The sequence below is a fragment of the Pyxicephalus adspersus genome, chromosome 1 (assembly GCF_032062135.1).
Source record: "Pyxicephalus adspersus chromosome 1, UCB_Pads_2.0, whole genome shotgun sequence".
In the NCBI taxonomy this organism is placed as follows: domain Eukaryota; kingdom Metazoa; phylum Chordata; class Amphibia; order Anura; family Pyxicephalidae; genus Pyxicephalus; species Pyxicephalus adspersus.
Genome location: NC_092858.1, coordinates 86,119,398 through 86,140,535, shown reverse-complemented (window position 1 = coordinate 86,140,535; position 21,138 = coordinate 86,119,398). Strand labels below are relative to the sequence as shown.

Genomic DNA, 21,138 nt, shown 5'->3' with positions numbered 1-21,138 from the left:
AGGTTAAATTTAGTTAGATTCTTCAGTTGTATTCACTGGTGTTTTGTCATTAAATTATAACATAATGTATCCAACCTTTTTCATACAGAGCACAGCACGTGTCTGCAGACAATTAGGTATTCATCCCCTGCAGTGAAGTTTAGCAAAGTTGTTTAATTTCCCCATGTTGTTGAAAGTCAATTACCTGCACTTACAATAAGCTTCTGAATGAGACAAAAGTGGGGTGACAGGGATTTTTATGTTGCTCCCTGGGAACTATATGCCAATAAGATTCTCCAGTCTTAAAAAAGACAGTTTTGAAAATCTATAGACCATGATACAGGCCAGTACCCTTAGAAAAAATAATCTATAGTAAAAAAAAAAATGGATTGCATGTTGTATTTAATTTCTTATATTGCTACAGTGACTATCTCGTGCAGAGAAGATTAAGTCATGTTTCTTCAGGTTGTCATGAATTACTGTTTCTGCTTGGTGGTTTATTTACAAGTTGTCAAATCACTTTTGTTGAATTTTACCAATTCCAACTTTTTTATAGTTAACACTTGCTACACAATGAAAGCTATATGGGTGTATGATGTTTAATTTCATCTGGTAGAACAGCAACCATTAACAGAGACCTAAATATAAAAACAAGGGGGCTGAATAAGGAAAAATGGAAACTGTTGTCCATAGCAACATAGTTTCTATAAACAATCAACCTGCATCCAGCCTACTCTGGGAAATAAAACATATTATCCTTTTGACTTTTGTAGCAACACCTTTCTTTTCTTTTGCATATTTTTATTTTTTTAATTGGCTCCCCTGTGTAAGAAATTGACCATCATAGCACAGTTAACATTTCAATTTCTGTAACATTAACACAGTTAAAATCTCTTTATTAAGATGTCTCCGTTTAACACTAATTCCCTATGAACACATTTTTTTACAGCCAATGTTGATGTGGTCTGCTAATTGCATAATGTAATAGTAATTACCATATGGTCTCTTTTCTAGGTTTGGCTGCCTGCTGTGAAAGCAAAAGGACTGGAGATCTCAGGCACATTTTCCCATAGGCAGGGTCACATTTACATGGACATGAACTTCACCAACAAGGCTCTGCAACATATGACCGATTTTGCTATTCAGTTTAATAAGAACAGGTTAGATGCATTTTGATGTTGGACAACCAGATTACAGAGTCCACTTTTTTTTTCTTTGTTTAGATTTCAGAGTTATTTAGGTGTAATTTGTTTATTAGCATCAAGTCAGGGGAAAAGACCATTGGAGGTTTGTTTTGACAATTTATTATGTATTCTTTGGTTACTGGCAGCTATTTCATTGTATTGTTTATATTTTAAAGTATATGTTAAGTCACAACTTTTTCAGTAGGTTGAGGAGGATTAGAACTGAAAATCCTGAATGAACCCTCTACATGCTGCTCTACACTCTTTTTCCAGAAAACTTTTCCAAATGGTTGCCATATTCATGAGGAACAGAAGGAAGGCTTTTTAATACCAAGTTTTAATGTATCAGGACATAATAAAACATGATCTGTTCTTTAACTTACTTCTTTGGTTTAAAAATGATTTAAATCAAACCTAAGATGTAAAACGTGCAACAGATTCCACCATGTCATTTTTTAAAAAACAAAGCCAAAATGGAGCCATGTGTAAAAAACACAAGTCTTTCATATGTAGATTTGCTGGTGTGCTTGGCATCATTGCCCTGTCCCTTGTCCCAGTTTTAGACAAGCTTTACCTGTTGCACAGAGCCTCACATTTGATTTTAGAATTTGGAGGAGTTCAAGGTCCACTCAATAACTGCAAGGTGCCCATGTTCTCTTGCAGCAGAACAAGCCCAAATCATCACCCCTCCACTGCTGCTCTTGACAGTTGGTATAAGGTGTGTTTGTGCTGATATGTGTTTGTGCTGATATGCTGTGTTTGGTTTTTGCCAAACGTGATGCTCTGGATTATAAACAAAAATCTCTTGGGTTTTTTTTGCAATTTCTCCAAGCAATACACCATTTGACATTGAAGTGAATTTGCTGGGATATTCATTCCCGGGAAGATTAGAAACTGTTCTGAATCTTTTTTTCACTTGTGCATAATCTTTCTCACTGTAAAATGATGGACTTCAAATTATTTGGAAATTACTTTATATGCCTTCCCAGAATAATGTATAGAAATTATTGGTTCTCTAAGATTATTGCTTGTGTCTTTCCACCTTGGCATTCTTTTAATAAATATCTGAATGCTACAGACCAGCAAATAGCTAAAACCTCCAAGTGCATTTGATAAGCATGACCTGGCTGCTATGTACTCTTATTTCCTTTGAATTGGTAAGGGTTATTGAATTATTTACATACTGCTTCTGCATTTTCACTTAGTATTTGTTAAATAAATAAGCAATATAATAGGTCATACCTAATAGTAATTAGTCACATTCAGCTAAACTTGTTCTTTTAATATTGAAGATGTTTCGCAGCCTTTCATGCTGCTTCATCAGATGAAGCTGTTTGGATTGCTGTGAAACATCTGCAACACTACAAGTCCAAGTGAATGTGACTAGTTACTTCTTAATATACAATGTCCTGGATGAATGGGAACTTTGACTGTAGTATGTCAAGTGTTGTTCTTCATCTGAAGTTGTATTTACCTAATTTTAGAACCTGCTACAGACAAGATGATTTTTATAATTTCCTGATATTCAAAACTATAGAACCATAGAACTGAAATTTCTGTTTTACATGACTGTATTGAATACATGAATTTCCAAGCTGGCCAACTGCAATTACCTATTTAAATAGCTTTATTTTAATAGCATATTTCACCCAATGTTTTAGAATCATGTTTAGAAGGTGTTGGTGATTTGCTTCTAAAACGAATTTTCTAATCATTTAAAGATTTAGAAAATGTAACCCTGTGTGGGGCAGCTTCTATCATTATTTTTTAGGTTTCATTTGATAGGTTTTTATTCTTAGGTACAACAACTCAAAGCATCCAATCGTATTTTACTCCCCTGAAGCCAAATGATGCACATTGTAATTTGGTGCATATCACTGAGCAGCATTATATTTAGATCAGTGGATATATTTTAGGTTAGGAATTTTTTTATCTTGTTGTTGGTGAAATGGGACAGAGATTGGTCAGGGTTAATAATTTTGGGAAGTGAGTGGTGGCACTTTACATATTAAAGCTTTGATGCTGCAATCAATATATCCTACTCCTTGAGCTCACCAAGTCTAAAAGCTTCACTACAACCAGTATTAAAGGACCGGCTTACTTGGATTTTAGTTTGCCTGATTGTTTATCAAATGCACATGGTTCGCAATTAACTGTTAAAATGTATTATTCTCCCTGCACTCTCTTTGCTGGCTCTATTCTCTGTCCTCCCCAGTCTGGTAACTCATTGTCTCTCTGCTCCTTCACCCTCCTGAAGTCTCTCTCTGTGCTCCTGCACCTTTTTTCTCTACTGCTACTTTTTGGTGACATCTCACCCAACCCTGGTTCCCCACACAGCATCTCTCTTCTATACACTCCCAGCAAAACACTCCCTTCTCCTAACCTCATCCCCATTTACCCTGCCCATAAGTTCTTACCCCATCTGTTGGGAATTAACTAACCTCCATACACAACCTTCTTCTTTCTAAATCTCTGAACCTCTTGGCTCTCACTGAAACTTGGGTTTCCTCCTCTGACTCTGCCTCTGTTGCTGCTCTCTCCTATGGAGGCCTACACTTCACACATACCCCTAGACCTGGCAACAAAGTAGGGGGTGGTGTGGGTCTCATTCTCGCTAACTGTACATACAGAGTCCTACCTACCCTGCCCCCATTCATTTTCACCTTTTTTGGAGTCCACTCTGTCCGTCTCTTTAGACCCTTACCCCTCATGGTTGCTGTTGTCTTCCGCCCCCCTGGCCCGGTTTCACAATTTTGGATAACTTTGCATCCTGGCTCCCACACATTCTTTCCCATGTCCTGCCCACCTTCATCCTCGGTGACTTTAATGTTGCAGTGGATGAGCCCAACCATCCTTCCTCAGCCAAACTGCTCTCCAATACTTCCTCATTTGGACTCACACAGAACATTAATGGCCCCACACACATAGCCGGACACACTTTAGACCTAGTAAAACTCTGCAACCTCACCCTCCTTGACAACTCACCATTTCCCCTTTCTGATCACAACCATATCAACTTCAACCTATGGAACTCCTGACCCCCCTTGCCACACCCCAGACTTGGTTAATGGCAGAGGGATATCCGTAACCTTGACCACAACCTATTCTCAAACTGTCTTGCGTCCCTAACCCCCTCCCTCTCCAAAATCACCTCCCCAGATGAAGCTTACCACCATGTTAAACCACTCTCTTTCCTTGGCTTTGGATAAAGTAGCCCCTGCCACTTTCCGCTACCCCCACCCTGCCAAACCCCGACCCTGGCACTACAATCACACCAAACAGCTTCAAAAGACTGTTCATGTAGCTGAGGGCAAGTGGAGAAAATCTGGCCTCAGGGCTGACTTCATGGACTACAAAGCCAAGCTTCAGAACTTTAACACAGAGCTCACTGTCACCAATCAAAATTATTCCTCCACTGTCATTTCCTCTCAAGCTTCCAACCCACGCAACCTCTTCTCAACAATTGACTCCCTCCTAAACCCCACACCTGCTCCCCCACAACATCCTTCTCTGCCCAAGACATAGCCACCTACTTTGAAGATAAAATTGACATGAAGATAAAATCAAACATGATGTCTCTGCTCACCGACCCACTCCAACCATAACACCCCTTCCACCTGTAAATATTCACTGGCCTTCCTCAGCCCTTTTACTGTAGACGAAGTCTCTTCCCTTCTCTCATTATCTCCATCTACTACCTGTCCACTTGACCCTATTCCCTCTGATCTACTCCGTGCCCATTCCTCCACCCTGGCCCCTGCCCTAACCAAACTTTTCAATCTCTCCCTTTCTACTGGTATCTACCCCTCCGCTGTCAAACATGCTATAATTCTCCCTATCCTGATGAATCCCTCACTGGACCTCTCCCTACCCCTTAACTACTGTCCTATCTCCCTTCTCCCATATGTCTCCAAATTTCTTGAGCTCCTAGTCTACAAAAGACTCACCGATTACCACCGAGTACCAACTCTCGCCTTGACCCCCTCCAGTCTGGTTTTAGAGCTGCCCATTCCACTGAAACAGCCCTTACTAAAGTGGCCAATGACCTTCTCAGAGCTAAGTCTCCAGGCAACTTTTCCCTCCTCCTTCTCCTTGATCTTTCCTCTGCTTTTGACACTGTTGATCACCCCCTTCTAATACAAATCATGCGCGCCATTGTATCAGTGACACTGCTCTCTCTTGGTTAGCTTCCTATCTGTCTGACCGCTCCTTTCAAGTTTATTTCAATGGTAATTCCTCCTCCTATATAAATCCTGTTTAATAATGAAAATAATATTAATAATAATAATCTTTTGTTTGTTGATATTATTTCTTGAGGCGAAGTTAGATTTTTCCCTTTTGTATTCTCTCAGCTTTGGAGTGATTCCCAGCGCACCACTGGCTATACATACACCCCTCATGCCGAACCAGAGCATTGACATTTCCCTCCCACTCAACACCCTGGGACCTGTCATGAAAATGGAGCCACTTAACAACCTACAGGTAATGAACTACCTTAAGTAGATCTGCCATTGATATATGATGTCAGGTGAACTTGTAAATGATAAGCTTCAGAATCATCTGCATTGGCAGGTTAAGGCAAGTGCGGCTTCTGGTTTTCATTTTGCTAAATATATAGGGTGCCAGATCTCAGCAGACTCTGTAAGCGTACGCAGTGATAAGGAAATTTTTTTTTCATCCTGTTTTCATCCAAGGCTGGGGCACAAATCCACTCAAGCATATTCATTGTACAGAGTAGGAGCTCAGATAGGAATGTTGGTTCATTTATTCTCATTGAGCCATCTGCTCACCCCCATTCATTCTTACTGATGTAGCTACAAAAATCAATTACAGCATGCCACCTATGCCAGACACATACTTAATGATTCTACCATCTTTTATATGAATGCTTCCTTTTCCCATGGGGCAACCTTCCAAGTAAGTAGCACAAATGCAGGTGGCAGTGAGCCCCAGTGTATAAAGCCATCTGTGAACATAAAAATCTGTGCATTAGTGCTGGTGATTCTGCAACTGTGGTTCCCAACTTTGGACCTTAAGGTTTGCCAGTAATGCATGATTTTACCTTCAGTAGGTAGGAGCACACATGCATAAGAGACCAGGTGAATATCTTCACTTGTAAATTGAGTACCCTTTAAGATAAGACAAAACTTTTCTGAAATGTAGTAAACAATTTACTGTTTGCTGTGTTTACACTGCTGCTTTTTTATATAATGGTCTCTACACAATCCTATCAAGGGGTCTCTTCCCAGTTTAATATGCCTTCCTTCTTTCATGTGAGCTGCTGGCTTACATACCCCGATACACTCCTCTTGCAAGTACAAGCATCCAATCAAAATTATCTCCACTGTAAAATGACCAATATAGTCTTTTTGAAAAACATATTTGCAGTGAAAACCATAGATTTAGGAGTACCTCTGTCAAGTGTACACTAACAGGTTTCTTATAAAGTTGTACTAGATATGACTGTGGTAAAGTGCACGGGAAACACTGTGCTATGGTGTCTTCACGAGAATAATAAAATAATACAAACATACGAACAGCATATTTGCTGTTAATGGCACAGACTTCATTGCATATTGTAACTCCTGTGTGTGTGCAGGACAATTTAAACATACATTTTACTGCATTCACTAACACTTTATAAGGATGATGCTTCAGCCACTGGTGCGCATTTAGTTGAACCAGTTGCTTTAAACCTGTATTGGCAAATGATGGGTTCACTTCACTGGTTTTTGTATCAGTTCTACTGGCTATAATGTATGTGTTTATTGGAAGTTTTAAATAGAAGCAGTTATTTGCTTTCATAATGATCTTGTGGATGAAAGGTTTCCAGTCTGCTCATTGTGTACCAGACAGCTATTATGCTAAGTGTTATCTTGGCGCTGCTAAATTACCTAAAATGTAATTGAGCCATAGGGGCTAAATTACTGGCATTAATATACACATATATACTCAGCAGAAGATGGAGTTTGCTTGAATCACAATGTTACAATGTCAGGTATATTCAAATATGCCTGAGTGTTGTTTTACTTTGGCCTGTGAGTGACATGGGTTAACTTACCATTACCATTCTATATTTACTAATTTGACAGCAACCCATCACCCACATTCACACAGCTTCTACCTCCCGGGTATGTGCTTCCACTGGGCTCACTACACTGGATTGCATAAATGGCTGTCTGTATGTATATGGAGTATTCATAATTCAGAGTGACAGGTGTTATAACCCTTTCATGGGATTACATGACAGACTGTGCCAAATAACAGTGCTGGAGACTCTCAAATCATGTGATGAGAATATGCATGGGGACGTTTTATCTGAAAGCAGAACATTTCATTCCTTATGTATTTATGCTCCTGGAAAAGCACAAAAAAAAAACATTTTATTCAAATATATAAATGAGTACACATGTCACTCCTGTTGATATATCAGAGAAGATTATTTTCAAAAAGCACAGTGAGGCGCTACAGGGCTGAAGGGTTAATGGATGTTGTGAACCCTTTAAATCATTCCTGGATCTCTGATGGCAGGGGTCTAGTTGTAAATCTAATATGTTAATTCTTTTTTTTTCTTCTTCTTGTGTCTAATAGGTGGCTGTGAAAAACAATATTGATGTTTTCTACTTCAGCTGTCTTATCCCTTTACACGTGTTGTTTGTGGAAGATGGTAAAATGGGTAAGGGACAACTCTTGTTAGCAGGGGTCTTTATTTAGGAATCACAAATGTATAGAATACCATAAAATACTAGCCATTAATCTTTTTTTTTTTTAAGAAAATTAAGTATTCCTTCAAAATGAATTATCTATTGTCAGACTATATTACCATTATTAAACAGACATTTATCAGTAGCCTTTGATCTTTAAAGATGAAAAATGCAGAACCTATAGCCAAAACACTTTGATAAATTAAGGAAGAGTTCAAATCTCTGTTAGGTTTGTATTGTTGTCTGTGATCCTACTGTGGGGATTCACCCCTCTATCTGTCCTGGCAACTGTTTTCACTAGGACAGGAAGGATGAGAAGTCCCATATTTTATAGGTGTCATTATAACAGGAAGTGAAGAAAATCTACCAATGCAGACAATTGTTTCTCTAACAACTGTCACTCTGGAGAGATTTCCTTTTTCTTGCTGTGTGCCCAAGACAAAAAGGAAATGGAAATCTTGATAGAACACAAAAAAACCTTCCTAACTTATCCAAAACTTGAAATAATTTTCTGCCAAAAGATCCACTTTACATACTTATTTGTATATGAACCCTTACTTCTATTGAATCTTCAAGAAGAGCAATAGCATTCTAGAAAGTTTACTGTGATCAGTTACGCCATTGCCAACAAATAATTGACTTTGTCTTGTAGGTGAAATAGTTACATTAATGTGAATTTTTAAAAGTCAGGTGATGTGTTACATATAACTCTCTATTCCCTCTTTATAAGTGGGAGTTAAAGAAACATTGGTTTGTAGTCTAATGTCAAGTAGGATGAATCATTTATCACAGAAGTTATTTCTGTTACTGTTTGTTGAAAATCTGACCTGTTACTGACACCATAGCCCTGTTCTATGTACCCTCAGTGCTTGTCTGCCATGAAAATGATTACAGGAGTCTAAAACACTGTAGGAAGCAGCAGTAAGGAGCAGAAGTCCTAGGTGAAAGTTCTGTGAATGCCAGTTTAAAGGGAAATATATTACCATTTTGTAATGGTGATGAACAGTATTAAAACAAATGCAAGGCTGTTAACATTAGTGGTCTTGCTTCTGCTTTACCAAAAAAAATATAATTAATACTACGGTTCTTTTAGGTCAGGCATGTCCAATGTCCAGCCCAATAGCGACATAGTGGGCGTGTGCTGTGCAGGACCCACACTGACCACACCCACTCTGATTCCAAGAAGAAGAGTCCGGTGTCAGTGCAGGCTCTGTGCAGTGCACTTTCTTTGAATCAGAGTAGGCAGGGTCCGTGCGGGTTTTCGCACAGCACAGGCACACTACAAACGTAGGGGATTCCTACGTGCGGTACCCACACAGACCACACCCACACTAACCCTGAGTATGTGCTCTGTACGGAGCCTGCATTGACACTTCAGAAGGATATTTGTTTCTATGAATAAAAACATATATATATCATTTCAAAATTGCATACAATAAAAAAAAAAAATTCAATCACATAATAACAAAATCCAAAAAAAATAAAAAAATAAACATTAACATAAACAACAATTTTTTTTACTTACATTCAAAATCATGAGAAATCTCTCCTCCTGAAGAAGTGGACCAGATCCACGAAACACTTAGAGGATGATTCATGCACATGTGGTTTGCATGTCTTGCTTGCTTTTAATATTTATATTAAAAAGTTTCAATGTTACTGGTATTGTTGAATTTTACAACTGTTAGTTACTCGGCAACATAATCATGACTGTGTGTGTGTGTGTGTATATATGTATGTATATATATATATATGTATGTATATATGTATGTATATATATATATATATATAATATAAATATAGTAAAACACAACAAAACTATTATGATGCTTGGCATTAGAGGAGTAGCCAAAGTTGCCAGTGCACATCTGACCAGACCCCCTAAAAAAATATGTTAGGGTACAATAGGAAAACCTATGTATCCATCTTGGCAGAGTGATTTTGGTAAAAACTTGTTTAGATTTATTTGTGTTTTGTGTGAAGAAATGAAAAGTATGCCATTTGCAATAAAAATTTCATAAAATGGTTCATTTGCATTTGATGGTAATGGTTCAATGAATGTCATGCTGAAGTTTGGACACCCCTGCTTAAGGTGATGAAGTGACACACCATCATTTAAATAACGAAAAGTATAAAAATATGGATACTGCAGTTGCTGACATGTTTATGAAGGTGAGGGCTTTAAGGCTGTTACCCTTATTTTTGATTCAACAGGCATGCAGAAAGTGAAGTCTATAGGCCTCTGATATATAATATATATAATTGCCTGATAACCTGTAAGAAATCCAGTGTGATCTTGTTGTTCTGGTTAAAAATGAAGAAATCCTAACCAGCTTTGTCAACTAGGGCTGCTGGTCTAGTGAACCTTTTCTAACTGTTGCTACATGCAAGAATAATTAACTCACTGCAAAACTGTTTTACTGCCCTGACCTCAAGAGCCTAGAGAGCAAAGGGGGGTTAAGGGTACATTTAGGTATTTCCTTGGCATATACTTTACAAAGCAAACATAGACCCGTACTTTCAAGTAAGCAATGACAATTCTATATTTCTGCCCTGAAAGGCTTCTCTTCACCTCATTACAATTTTAGAAAAAATACAAGCTTCTACTTTCAGAGAAAGGAAAATTACTTGGTATAATATTTGCATGGCTTAGTTGGACATCTGGAGAAGTTGCCCTCAGCATGTCATATATTTGCCTGGCTAATGTCATGTTTATTTTAATATAGACAGTAAACGCTCTGTTTATTCTTTTTGTAGAGCGCCAAGTTTTTCTGGCCACCTGGAAAGACATACCTAATGAAAATGAGCTGCAGTTCCAGATCAAGGATTGCCATCTAAATGCAGGTTGGTTATAATTTTTCCTAATAGAGTCATAGTTGACTTGAGGTGAATAACAAGTTTTCCCTCCTTGCAGTCAACATCTGTTGCTGGTATTGGTAAACTGAAAATGAACATTTAAATAAAGAGGGGGAATTTATATGTGTGCTGTAAAATATTTTTGGCCAAAGGTGTTTGTCTGCTGCTGATCTGTGCATATCTGTATACATATAAAGTATGTGTTTTTTCTGTACTGAGCCCAAGCCATGTAGAAGCCAATCGCGTGTACCTCTGTTCATACATATGCTGGAATCGGAAATATACTAATACTAAGACCCACGTTCTGCATGCAAGTGCCAGTTTTCTCTCTATTCAAGATCTCATTCTCCAAAGCACTATATTATATATTCTTCTTGATTTTTTAATAGGGGGGAGGGGGTGCAGACATTGCTTTCACTATATGTTAATGCTAAAGATGAATTCTAGGATAACAGCGAAAATGAAAGAGCAGATCATTGTAGGTCCTGCATTCTCTCAAACCTCCACTGCATTTAAGCAATAGAGCTTGGCTTATAGTTCACATTAGTCCTTGTTTGGATAGTGACAGAGCAGATGTATATAGGTAAGGTCATACTTCTGCTCTTATGTTCAGAAACTTTCACTGTGAGACAAACAATGCAGTTTAAAAGAGCATAACTGACTTGCAATATTTGGAAGATGTTCAGCTTTAAGGTGTAATTGCAACATGTGTTTTTTTTTTCTTTGCTTCGGTTCCATTTTAGTGTTTCCACATCATAGGAGTATTGGGTCTGTATCAACACACTGACAACACAACTCTCGAGGCTTAATAAAAGCTGATAAGTAGCCGTAGGAGGTTAGGGAGTTTGTAATGATATGTACACTTTATGATAGGGCTTTATTGTTCATTATTGTTAATAATAATATTAATAATAATATTAATAATAATAATGAAACACCCCTTTTAAATTCTTCTGAGCACTATTTGTAGGCGTACATGCATTTTTTTTTTCAGTATGTCTGGGGATAGGGGTGCCATGTTTCTGTAGAAAGCACACAGCTCATGTATTCCTTTCTTCCTTCGGATCTGAATTTTCTGTATTAAACAAGTCAGCCTTTGCAAGAGAAGATTATCTTTCTTAGAGATGGGAAGGTGGAGGTCATCCCTAGATTCTTGTAAACAATAAAAGGCTGTCAGCCTCTGCTGTTGTCAACCTGTAGTTGGCTGACCAAGTGTCCAAGAAGGCTCCTTTTGATTGGCTCTTTTGTTGTTTCACTGGGTCAAGAACCTTACTGAAGAAAAAAATATTTTGGAAATGTGGATAAGGGGAGTAAACCTTTACCAATTCACTAGGGGTTAGCATCCCTGGCCTACCAAGTCCTAGGAACAGCCTTCCTCTATGTGAAACTTTGGTCCCATTTGTTCAGCTGATCATGATAGGAGAGCTTTCAGTATTTGTAGACAGTTGCCTTGTGTATCATTGTACCAATTACAGAAAATACAACTTAACCATCACCTACTGCATGGTACTGGATTGTTTTCTATTTACACTTCAAGCAATGTTTGGGTTTCATTGAGGAACCTTCAAAGAGATCCCTTAAAGCAACATCACACCAGGAAGTTACAGCATGGGATCCTGTCTGAACAGGGAGATCAAAACAAATATCTGTTTTTAGCTAAGAAGTATTCCTACTACTTATGAATAACTTGTTGTGAGCAACAGTGTGGTGCTGGAATATAAACTAAGGGCATATTACTGTCCTTCTTTACAGCTGTTATCGTTATTGGCTTAGCTGTTGACAATTCTGAGGGAGAGGGAGCTATTAGATGTGGTCATCTACACCATCCTTAAACCTTGCAAGGGCATGTCTTGTAAGGTTTATTGTTACATATTTATTATTAATTTTGTGTGTATACTCAATTAGTATACCTTTATATTCTCTTAAGCACAATTAAGGGTCAGGTGTCCATGTACTGTTTAGATTTCAGCATGTCACCACTCCAGTCATGCCAACATTGTAGCCAGGGGGGAACATTAACCTGTCATTGTCAGTTTTGGAAAAATTAGCTTACAATATGTTCATTAGCACAGCACCACTAGTAGGACCTCTAGACAATATGTTGAAGCATACAACTGACCTCTTTGCTTTACAACCCTCTATTTTGATTCTTTACAAGGATAATGTCTTGCGCCTGAGACTCTTGTTTCTGCCAAAGTTAGTATCTGTCATTCACTTAAATGACTGTATTGTGCTCTTGTCAATGGGATATCACATGAGATGTGGCATTATGATTAATCTGTTGCATCTCTATGACCTGTTCATAAACTGGGCATATTAACGCATGCAACAGCTTTATCAAAAAATATATCCTTATGATTCTCCCTAACTGGGACAAAAACTTTTCTTGAAAGTTTGGGCACAAATTACCTGGTGTCATCTTGTTCTCGCTAGAATAGCTCTTTTCACCTTTTTAGGGCAAGAAAAATGTACACTCATATCAGCCTTTTTGCATATTGCCATAAGAAGAGATCCATGGCATGCATTTCTGTACAACAACTAAATAAAAACAGCAGAAACTTACAAACTTTGTTTTACTGGCTGACAAAAATATTGGTAAAAACTGGTTTTGCCATACTCAGATTGTAAAAACAAAAACAAATGTGAACATACCTGTGTGCTGACTGATTAATATACCAAATGTATGAAAAATGGCATGGATCTTGTATAACCTGATTTCACAAGACCTGAATCTTTGAGACAATTAGGTAACTTGGGATGCTGCTTGTCCATTCTTCCTCCATTTCCACCTCCCTTTTACCCTAATTCCTTTCCTGTTCTTTCTTACACTTACTGTTTCCTATTTATTTGATACTTTGCTGTACTCTTCATTCACACAAAACCCAACATTGTAGCAAGCATGGTCTTGGTATTGTATATCTTTATTTACCTAATATTTATAATTGTCACTGTGTTTTTAGTAAATTAAAATTTCACATTAAAGACATTGGTTACATTGGACATTTCTTATGTGCAAAGCATATTTTTCTTATATAATTCTGCCTTCTCTTCTGTTTTTATGCAACATTGTGAGAATTATATAATTTTCATTTTAATTATTCTGTTCTCTGTAATTTTTCTGGCTGACTGTCACAACAAACATTTTCATTTCATAAACATAATAAAACAATTGAAACGGAAACCTTGAAAGCCATTCTAACCCCTAATCATTTTGTTAGAAGTTTCCACTTGTACACAATATATATTACTTAAATTACTCAGACACTTGTATAACCAAATCAGTTTTCATCATGTTCTTGCTAACTGATCTGGAAGAAGCACAGAGCTCTGACTTTGCTAGCAAAATGCTTGTTCCAGGCCAGTGACCCAGAACTAGAAACAAAGACATCTAGGTTTGCATTTTTGAGGGTGTAAGCAAAGTCAGTGCCTGTATTTCTCCTAATATAGATGTACGTTAAAGGAATGCTTTGTCCGCAGTATTGCCACATGGATCGTGCAAGTCACAATGAAAGAACAGTGCGCTGGCTGTGTCTTGGAGAGGCAAACTGGTCACAACTTCCACATATGACTGTAAAAAAAACAGGGACCTTTTTATCCAACATGACCTTTATGTGTATTAACTACATTTAAAGAATTAAATGCTGACTGTAAATGAATAATTTCCTTTACAACCTGTCACATAACATCCTGTTTTCCTTCCTTCATTGAGCAGTTGTCAGCATTTACATACCCTCTTTAACTATAATCTGTGTCCTTATTGCCTCCCCACACCTGTACATGGGCAGTCTATTTATCTCTACCTGTTTGCCCCCTTCCCTGTAACAAGATGAAGAGTAGTGAGCATTGGAGAAAGAATCCATTTGATTCCAGTTCAGTAGCTTTGCTCTAGCAGAGAGAGAGAGAGTACACAAGAGAGAGAGATGGCTGCTAAATATAGCACAGGTCATGTGACAATCTGCTGGCATTACATCTGAAAGAGTTATTAACCCCATGGATTCCTCCCAAATTTATTGCTTTGTTTGTAAGTGGCTGCAGAAGAAAGACATCCACAGCAAAGTAGTTTTTCACTATGCAGGGGCTGTAGCGAGTGCTACGGACCTTCAGGAGGTCATATCTTTTACTGTTAGTGACATGTTTTGGCCCACAGCGGGGGTATGACATGACTTGGTCGTATCTCCTTGGAAATGACACCTTCCCTGCAAAAGCTGACATGTATATGTGATGACACACGCTATTATAAAGCCACAGTAAGCCAGACTAGAACACATGGTGCTTTGCCATTATGTAATTGTATGTCCCTTCTACAAGTCATGGGTAGCATTGTTGACGCAGAGGTTTCACCACATCTGCACTCATTTTTTATCTATACAATGAAATGCCTACTACAAAGTACTATCAATTAGGAAGATGTGTACAATTAAACCACAAATGAATTTAATTTGCAAATTTAAAGAATAAATGCTTAAATATGACTTTTACAATACAATGTGAAATAGGCTTGCATTGACAGTGAAGGATATCATATTTCATGTCTGCATTATTGTTATTATTTACTAATAGCATCTAAATTGGGAATCTCTTATTTACAAAAATCCCTGAGTCTTCTCACAGATAAACTCCCTGGTTTTACATGTAAAAAGGTAATTCTTACATAGCCTTCTGATTACTGATTCACACTACAACTCATATGGCATCCTAAAGGCTCATTCAGATTTAGTGTGCCATCATTCTTTTTTATTTATTCTATTCTTTTTGTTTTTTAAGTATTTAATAGGCACTTTCACATGTGAATGCAAACACTAGAAAAGGTCTAAAAATGTTCTTTATAACAAAAGACCACAGAAGACCCTCTCTGAAAAAGGCTGTCATGGACCCCATTAGATGAGAATAGTCCTGAAAAAAAGTTTCTAATGTTGGATCATCTCTCTACTACTGACTTAAAGTTTAACTTTTCCATACAATGGACACTAAAGTATTTATTTATGCTTAGCAAGCTGTAAATGAGCTTTAGAAGGGGTTTCCAGTAAACACTATTGGACAAGCTGCCAGAACACTGAAGAAATTGTTCTGCCAGGCTTCCTATAAAGACATAAGGGTCTAAAGGTTTTTTGAAACTGGCCAGAACTTTTTCCTTGTCTCTGAGACTCCAAACTGAGTTGTGTTGCTAACTCCCCGGTTAGGACACTGACATTCTGTATCAAGTGACTGGAGTACTTAAGGTGTCTTTACAAATTTAAAATCTGCCTCACAGTTGTAGTTGTTGGAACCCGGCTGTCTATGCTGAAATATAAGGGGGTAGGGATAGGGGTAATATTTTTTAGACATTTCGTAATCTTTACAGCTAAAGAAACAATTAAATTATACCATCAGAATGATATTTTTTTTGTCCAACATAGCTGAAAACTTTTAAAGTGCATCTATGAAAGAAGAATTATGGAAGCTGTCATTGTTGGCCCGTCACCCTGATCTGATAGCTTTGCTGCCTTAGTGAGTCTCTGACATTAAATGACTCATTAGGTAGTCATTATTGTAATTAGGTAGCCATCAGTGATCAATGATATTCACTGATCTTGTACATTGTACAAAGTCAAAATTGGTAGTTTGCTTTCCTTTAGAAGCATGCATGAGTTAGAAACAGTGAAAAGTAAAGTTAAACATTTAACTACTACTATTTTAGGGTACTAACGAAGGGATCAAGAAACCTACTGTGATTTTATATTATGTTACACATAAACCTCCACACGATACTATAGCAAGGGCTGCCAATCTTTGGAGACAGGGGTCATACATTGAAGGCTTTGTGGGCAGGGATCATACATTGAAAGCCTGGTGTGTCCCACAGTGATCATTTGGAGAATGATATTTTACTCTTTAATATATACAATAGACCTTTAAAGCAGGATCATTAGTCTGCATTTTTGCATGGCACATACAGAAGAAATTTGTGTGCTTTATACAACTTTTTATTTTCTTTTAAGTTTGTAATCCCAATTCTTACTGCAATGATTACACTTCATATTTGGATAACTGCTCCGTGCTGTTTAAAGGCAAATTGTAAAAAGAAAATGACTCAATTCTCTTTTGTAGAACTGGTCCCTGTTGTATTCAAGTATAATGGTCAGACATTGTAAGTGCACAAAGAAAGCCATTTGACAATCTATGTGTAATTTTCTTTTTTTAGACACTGTTTCCAGTAAGCTGCAGAATAACAATGTTTACACGATCGCCAAGCGTAATGTGGAAGGACAGGACATGCTGTATCAGTCCCTAAAACTTACCAATGGTATCTGGATCTTGGCAGAGCTGAGGATACAGCCTGGGAATCCAAATTACACAGTAAGTGTACAGAGAACATGCAAGCAATAATGCAGTTTGATAAAATACCATTAAATTGATTAGAACACCCATTTTTACTCACTTGGCATTGCCTGATGAATCATTTAATTATGCATTGCTTGTAGCTAGCCTCAAAGATCAATATATATAACATATTAAATGTTACTCTGAAAACATGTGTATATGCCGACTATGTTTGCTGACTTCCTACTGAAAATGTGATTTGCCCATTGTCCATGGTTTCAGTATATTCTGAGTCTCTGAGCATTATGCCAATGAAATCATAATCCCTGGATATGACTTGCCTAGGTCACCTACCTCCTAAAAGTTCTCAATACTAATACAGAAATGATGCTGACAAGCCAAGATTCTGCTGCCATAACCTGTGTACGGACAATGTTTATATGGACCATGAGGACAATACCCTTGTGTGGTGCTAGGCAGCCTCTGGCAGTGAGAGCTTAACTTGTTTGCATTCAAGGACTATCATTAACATATTGAGCCTGATTTATTAAACCCCTCCACAAGGTTGTAGAGAATACACTTCCATCAGTGAAGCTGGGTGCATTTTGTAAAAGTAATTTACTGTTTGTTAGCAAATGTGTCACAAGTCCAGGTCACTTGTGCCTCCTTTTTGCTCACCTTCTTTGCAGCCCCCTGCTGCCAGCACCATATCTGCCTCTGGATCCAACACTCTGTTTACTTTCTGCTCCAAGTCAGGTGATTCTCTGTCAGCTACTTCCTTGACTCAGAGAATCAGAGTATTCCACAGATACGCTCCCTCTGCTGGCCAACATCTAAATAATACCCGGAACCATCCCAGCAACAGCACTCGCGCTGCTGGTGGGATTGATGTCTGCGGCTCACTTGATCCATCCCCATCTCCCCTTCTTAAGTGACCTGGCAACAGGAAGTTGCCTGAACAAGGAGTTTCTTTGGCTCTTCTTCCAAGTTACTGTTGTTTATCTCTATTGTTCCTGATTATCCGTGTACCGACCCCGGCTCATTCCTGACTACTCCTGCCCGTCCTGACCTCTTTCCTCTTTCCTGACCATCCTTGTTCGCTACCGGTCCTGACCTTTTGACTTGTCTGACTACACTCCTGGACTTCCCTTTTGTACTATGCTTCAGTCCCTGCTTGTTGGCAGTCACCTGCCTTGGTTGGCACAGGGGCTGCAACCTGGCAGTAGCTTGCTGCACAACATCCCCACCTCTAGAGGCTCTGGAGAAGTCCAAGTTACTGCTTAGACCCTGCGCCCCGTGCACCTCTCCACCCACAGGGTGGGTGACACAGTGGGTCCCCCTCCTTGCCTTATGAAGTCGTGACAACATTTTTTGAATCCTGGACCAGGTCCATTACTGGTTTGCTGTATCACCCAGCTTCACAGATAATAGTGTATCTTCTCCAGTCTTGAAGAGCTTTAATAAATCAGGGCTATTGAATGAGCACAGCAGGAGTCATACTACCAGTTTATAGTCAGTTTTATTCATTTGAGGACTTAGTAAGGGGTCTTGTAAATATATGTTCATATAGCCACTCACCCAACATTAAGAACTTGTATCCATTTGTGAACTCCAGCCTATACTATGAATGTTTAGCACACATTCAAGTATTTTTCTTTTTTGACATCTGACTTTTATTACTTTTATTATTCCTTTTCAAGGTTTTTGTTTATATTATATATTTACTAAAAGTTATAACCTAATTCATGGAGGATTGTTGTTTTCCTCTTTAAGCGGTGTAATGGATTGCCCCTGCATTTGTGACCCTGTAGGAATTACATAGAATTGTCAAGCTTAAACCCTTTGCTAATGTAACTTCTACGCTGCTTTGGTTGAAAAAATACAAGTTATCTCTTGACAAATGTTATTGCAAAATCATTGTCAACATTTGTTATTTTTGTAGTTTACTGCTTGTCTGAGCTGCTGATCAAAAAGAGCCAATCAGTAATGTTTAAAGTAAGAAGCTGTCATTGGCATCATGAGGGTTGTTTTTATTAAGACAAGAAGTGATTTAAAAGTTTTGTTATAAAAAAATATTTAATGGATTATTTTTGTGATGGGAGTATATGAGTGCATTGTTAGTTTTTTTTTCGCCGTTTACGGCAAGTAATGGTAAGGTTAGTTTATTCAAAAGTGATTTTGCAATATTGAGTTCAGCAAGAACTCATAATAGCTAACATGGCTACTCTGTGTAAAAGCAGTAATAATGTGTGTGGCACAGTCGATCTTGCCATCCTCTCCTGACCACCTTCTCTACCCCCAGTCCTCTCTCCCTGCCTAATAACTCTATGCATGCTACTTGCCGAATCCACCATTGCTTTGCTCCCCCACCACTCCAAGCAGCTATCATGTATGATAAAAAGAAGCCTTGACCTGCTTTACTTTGAACTTACATGAGACTAAAGGTGCTCTTCCTGAACTCATGTGTCACATGAGAAGAAGGGAAGCAAGTCACACTCTCCTCCATACCTGAAAATACCAGGTATGTTCTTGGCACAGGCAGCATTGTGATTATTCAGAGCACAACAACAGGTTTGCTTAAGGTCTTGCATCATCTAGCAATTGCAGTAACTATCCTGATCCAGATAGAATAATGTTTTATTATGATAAACTTATAACCATTTTTCCTATTCTTTTCAGCTTTCTTTAAAGTGTCGTGCTCCAGAGGTGTGTAACTACGTGTACCAGGTCTATGACTCCATATTGAAGAACTGAAGTAGCAGTCCAGTGGCTGACTTATAGATGTACACTAGATATTTCTCATGTAAAATGTCTCATAACCCTCCTACTCTTACAATGTATTAATTTATCCATTCCAGCTCTTGGAAGCTTTGCTGTCAGAGCCTCAAGCAGTGATCAGGATAGGAGAAGGCACTTGTTATATATTTCTGGTTTGGCAACCGGGTTTGGCTGTCTATGGTTGCAAAGGCTAAACACCACTTTGAAATCTTACATAAATATATAAAGACCAGCAGCTATCGTCATATATATATATATATATATATATATATATAAAGTATGTTAACATGAGGTATATGCCCCTTAGATTGAGCTCATGTTGCTTTATACTATCCTGCATCATGTAGCTGTTTCTTGCCAGTGTAATACCCTGATTAAACTGGAATCGTCATGTAGTATCAGAATTGTTTATGGACCGAAGTTATATCAGCTTGCAGTGCACTGAGCCAAGAGCATTTCATGACCAGAAAAATACTTATATTAGCCTAGTTTTATATTATAATTTTGTGTTGTTGTCTTTGCCATATTTAGACTTTAGTAATCATTTTGGTAGAAAAAAAACAGCCATAATAATCTTTGTGCCACTTGTATACCCGTGTTCTTGTGATACTCAACTGCTGCTTGACACCTTCCTCTGCAAAAGTACATTTTGTGCCAATGCTCAATGCGTACTAGCCTGGCTGAGGATGTCACCTGTGTGTTGTATGGTCCAGTTTTCAAAGTAATATGAAAAAAGTTGTAAAACCAATAAAATGTGTTTTGGAAGACCAAGATGCGTAGTTTCTTATTTTTGCAGAAGCAAGGAGCTTATGTACAGATTTGGACAACCAATATATTTAGACCACTCCATCAGAGAACCACAATAATAATGTAAACTCACAGGATGTAGGTCCTACTGGACCCATTTAGCTGTCATTTCCAAAGCAAAAATGAAAAGACAATTTTACGTCCTCATTTTTCTGTTTCCTATGACAGAAATGCGATTGCATGGGTAGGCTGTGCCCCCTGAATATAACTGCCAGAGCTCTACATTTCCCTGGTAAAAAAAAAATGAAACCTTTTACTTTGTAAATGTAACTCACTTCTGCTTAACTATACTCCATTGTTAATAACATTCAATGTAAGGAAAGTCAAAGCAGGCTGAAACTGTACAAGGAAAAATAAAATGGAAATCGTTTCCCTAGTTAAAGCCATTAAACAGAATGCTTGCAGCAACTAAAGCACTATATCCTAATAATATATTTACAAATGGTAATGAATAGTTTTAGTCTTAAGGTGAAAAGCTTAGTCAAATGGAAAATAATTGTGGTGCAGTATGCGTCTTTCTTAAATAGCAC

At 38.0% G+C, this 21,138-nt stretch overlaps 1 protein-coding gene across 1 annotated transcript in view; it reads left to right on the top strand.

The window, feature by feature from the left end:
- Nucleotides 1-20,572, top strand: part of AP2B1 (adaptor related protein complex 2 subunit beta 1) — a 66,146-nt gene extending 45,574 nt beyond the window's left edge. The window contains exons 17-22 of the mRNA XM_072416953.1: nt 994-1,139; nt 5,516-5,645; nt 7,755-7,839; nt 10,625-10,711; nt 16,905-17,059; nt 19,703-20,572. Coding sequence (XP_072273054.1) covers nt 994-1,139; nt 5,516-5,645; nt 7,755-7,839; nt 10,625-10,711; nt 16,905-17,059; nt 19,703-19,777 — 678 coding nt within the window. The 3' untranslated portion in view covers nt 19,778-20,572. The remainder of the gene's footprint in view (nt 1-993; nt 1,140-5,515; nt 5,646-7,754; nt 7,840-10,624; nt 10,712-16,904; nt 17,060-19,702) is intronic.
- The last annotated feature ends 566 nt before the right edge of the window (nt 20,573-21,138 follow it).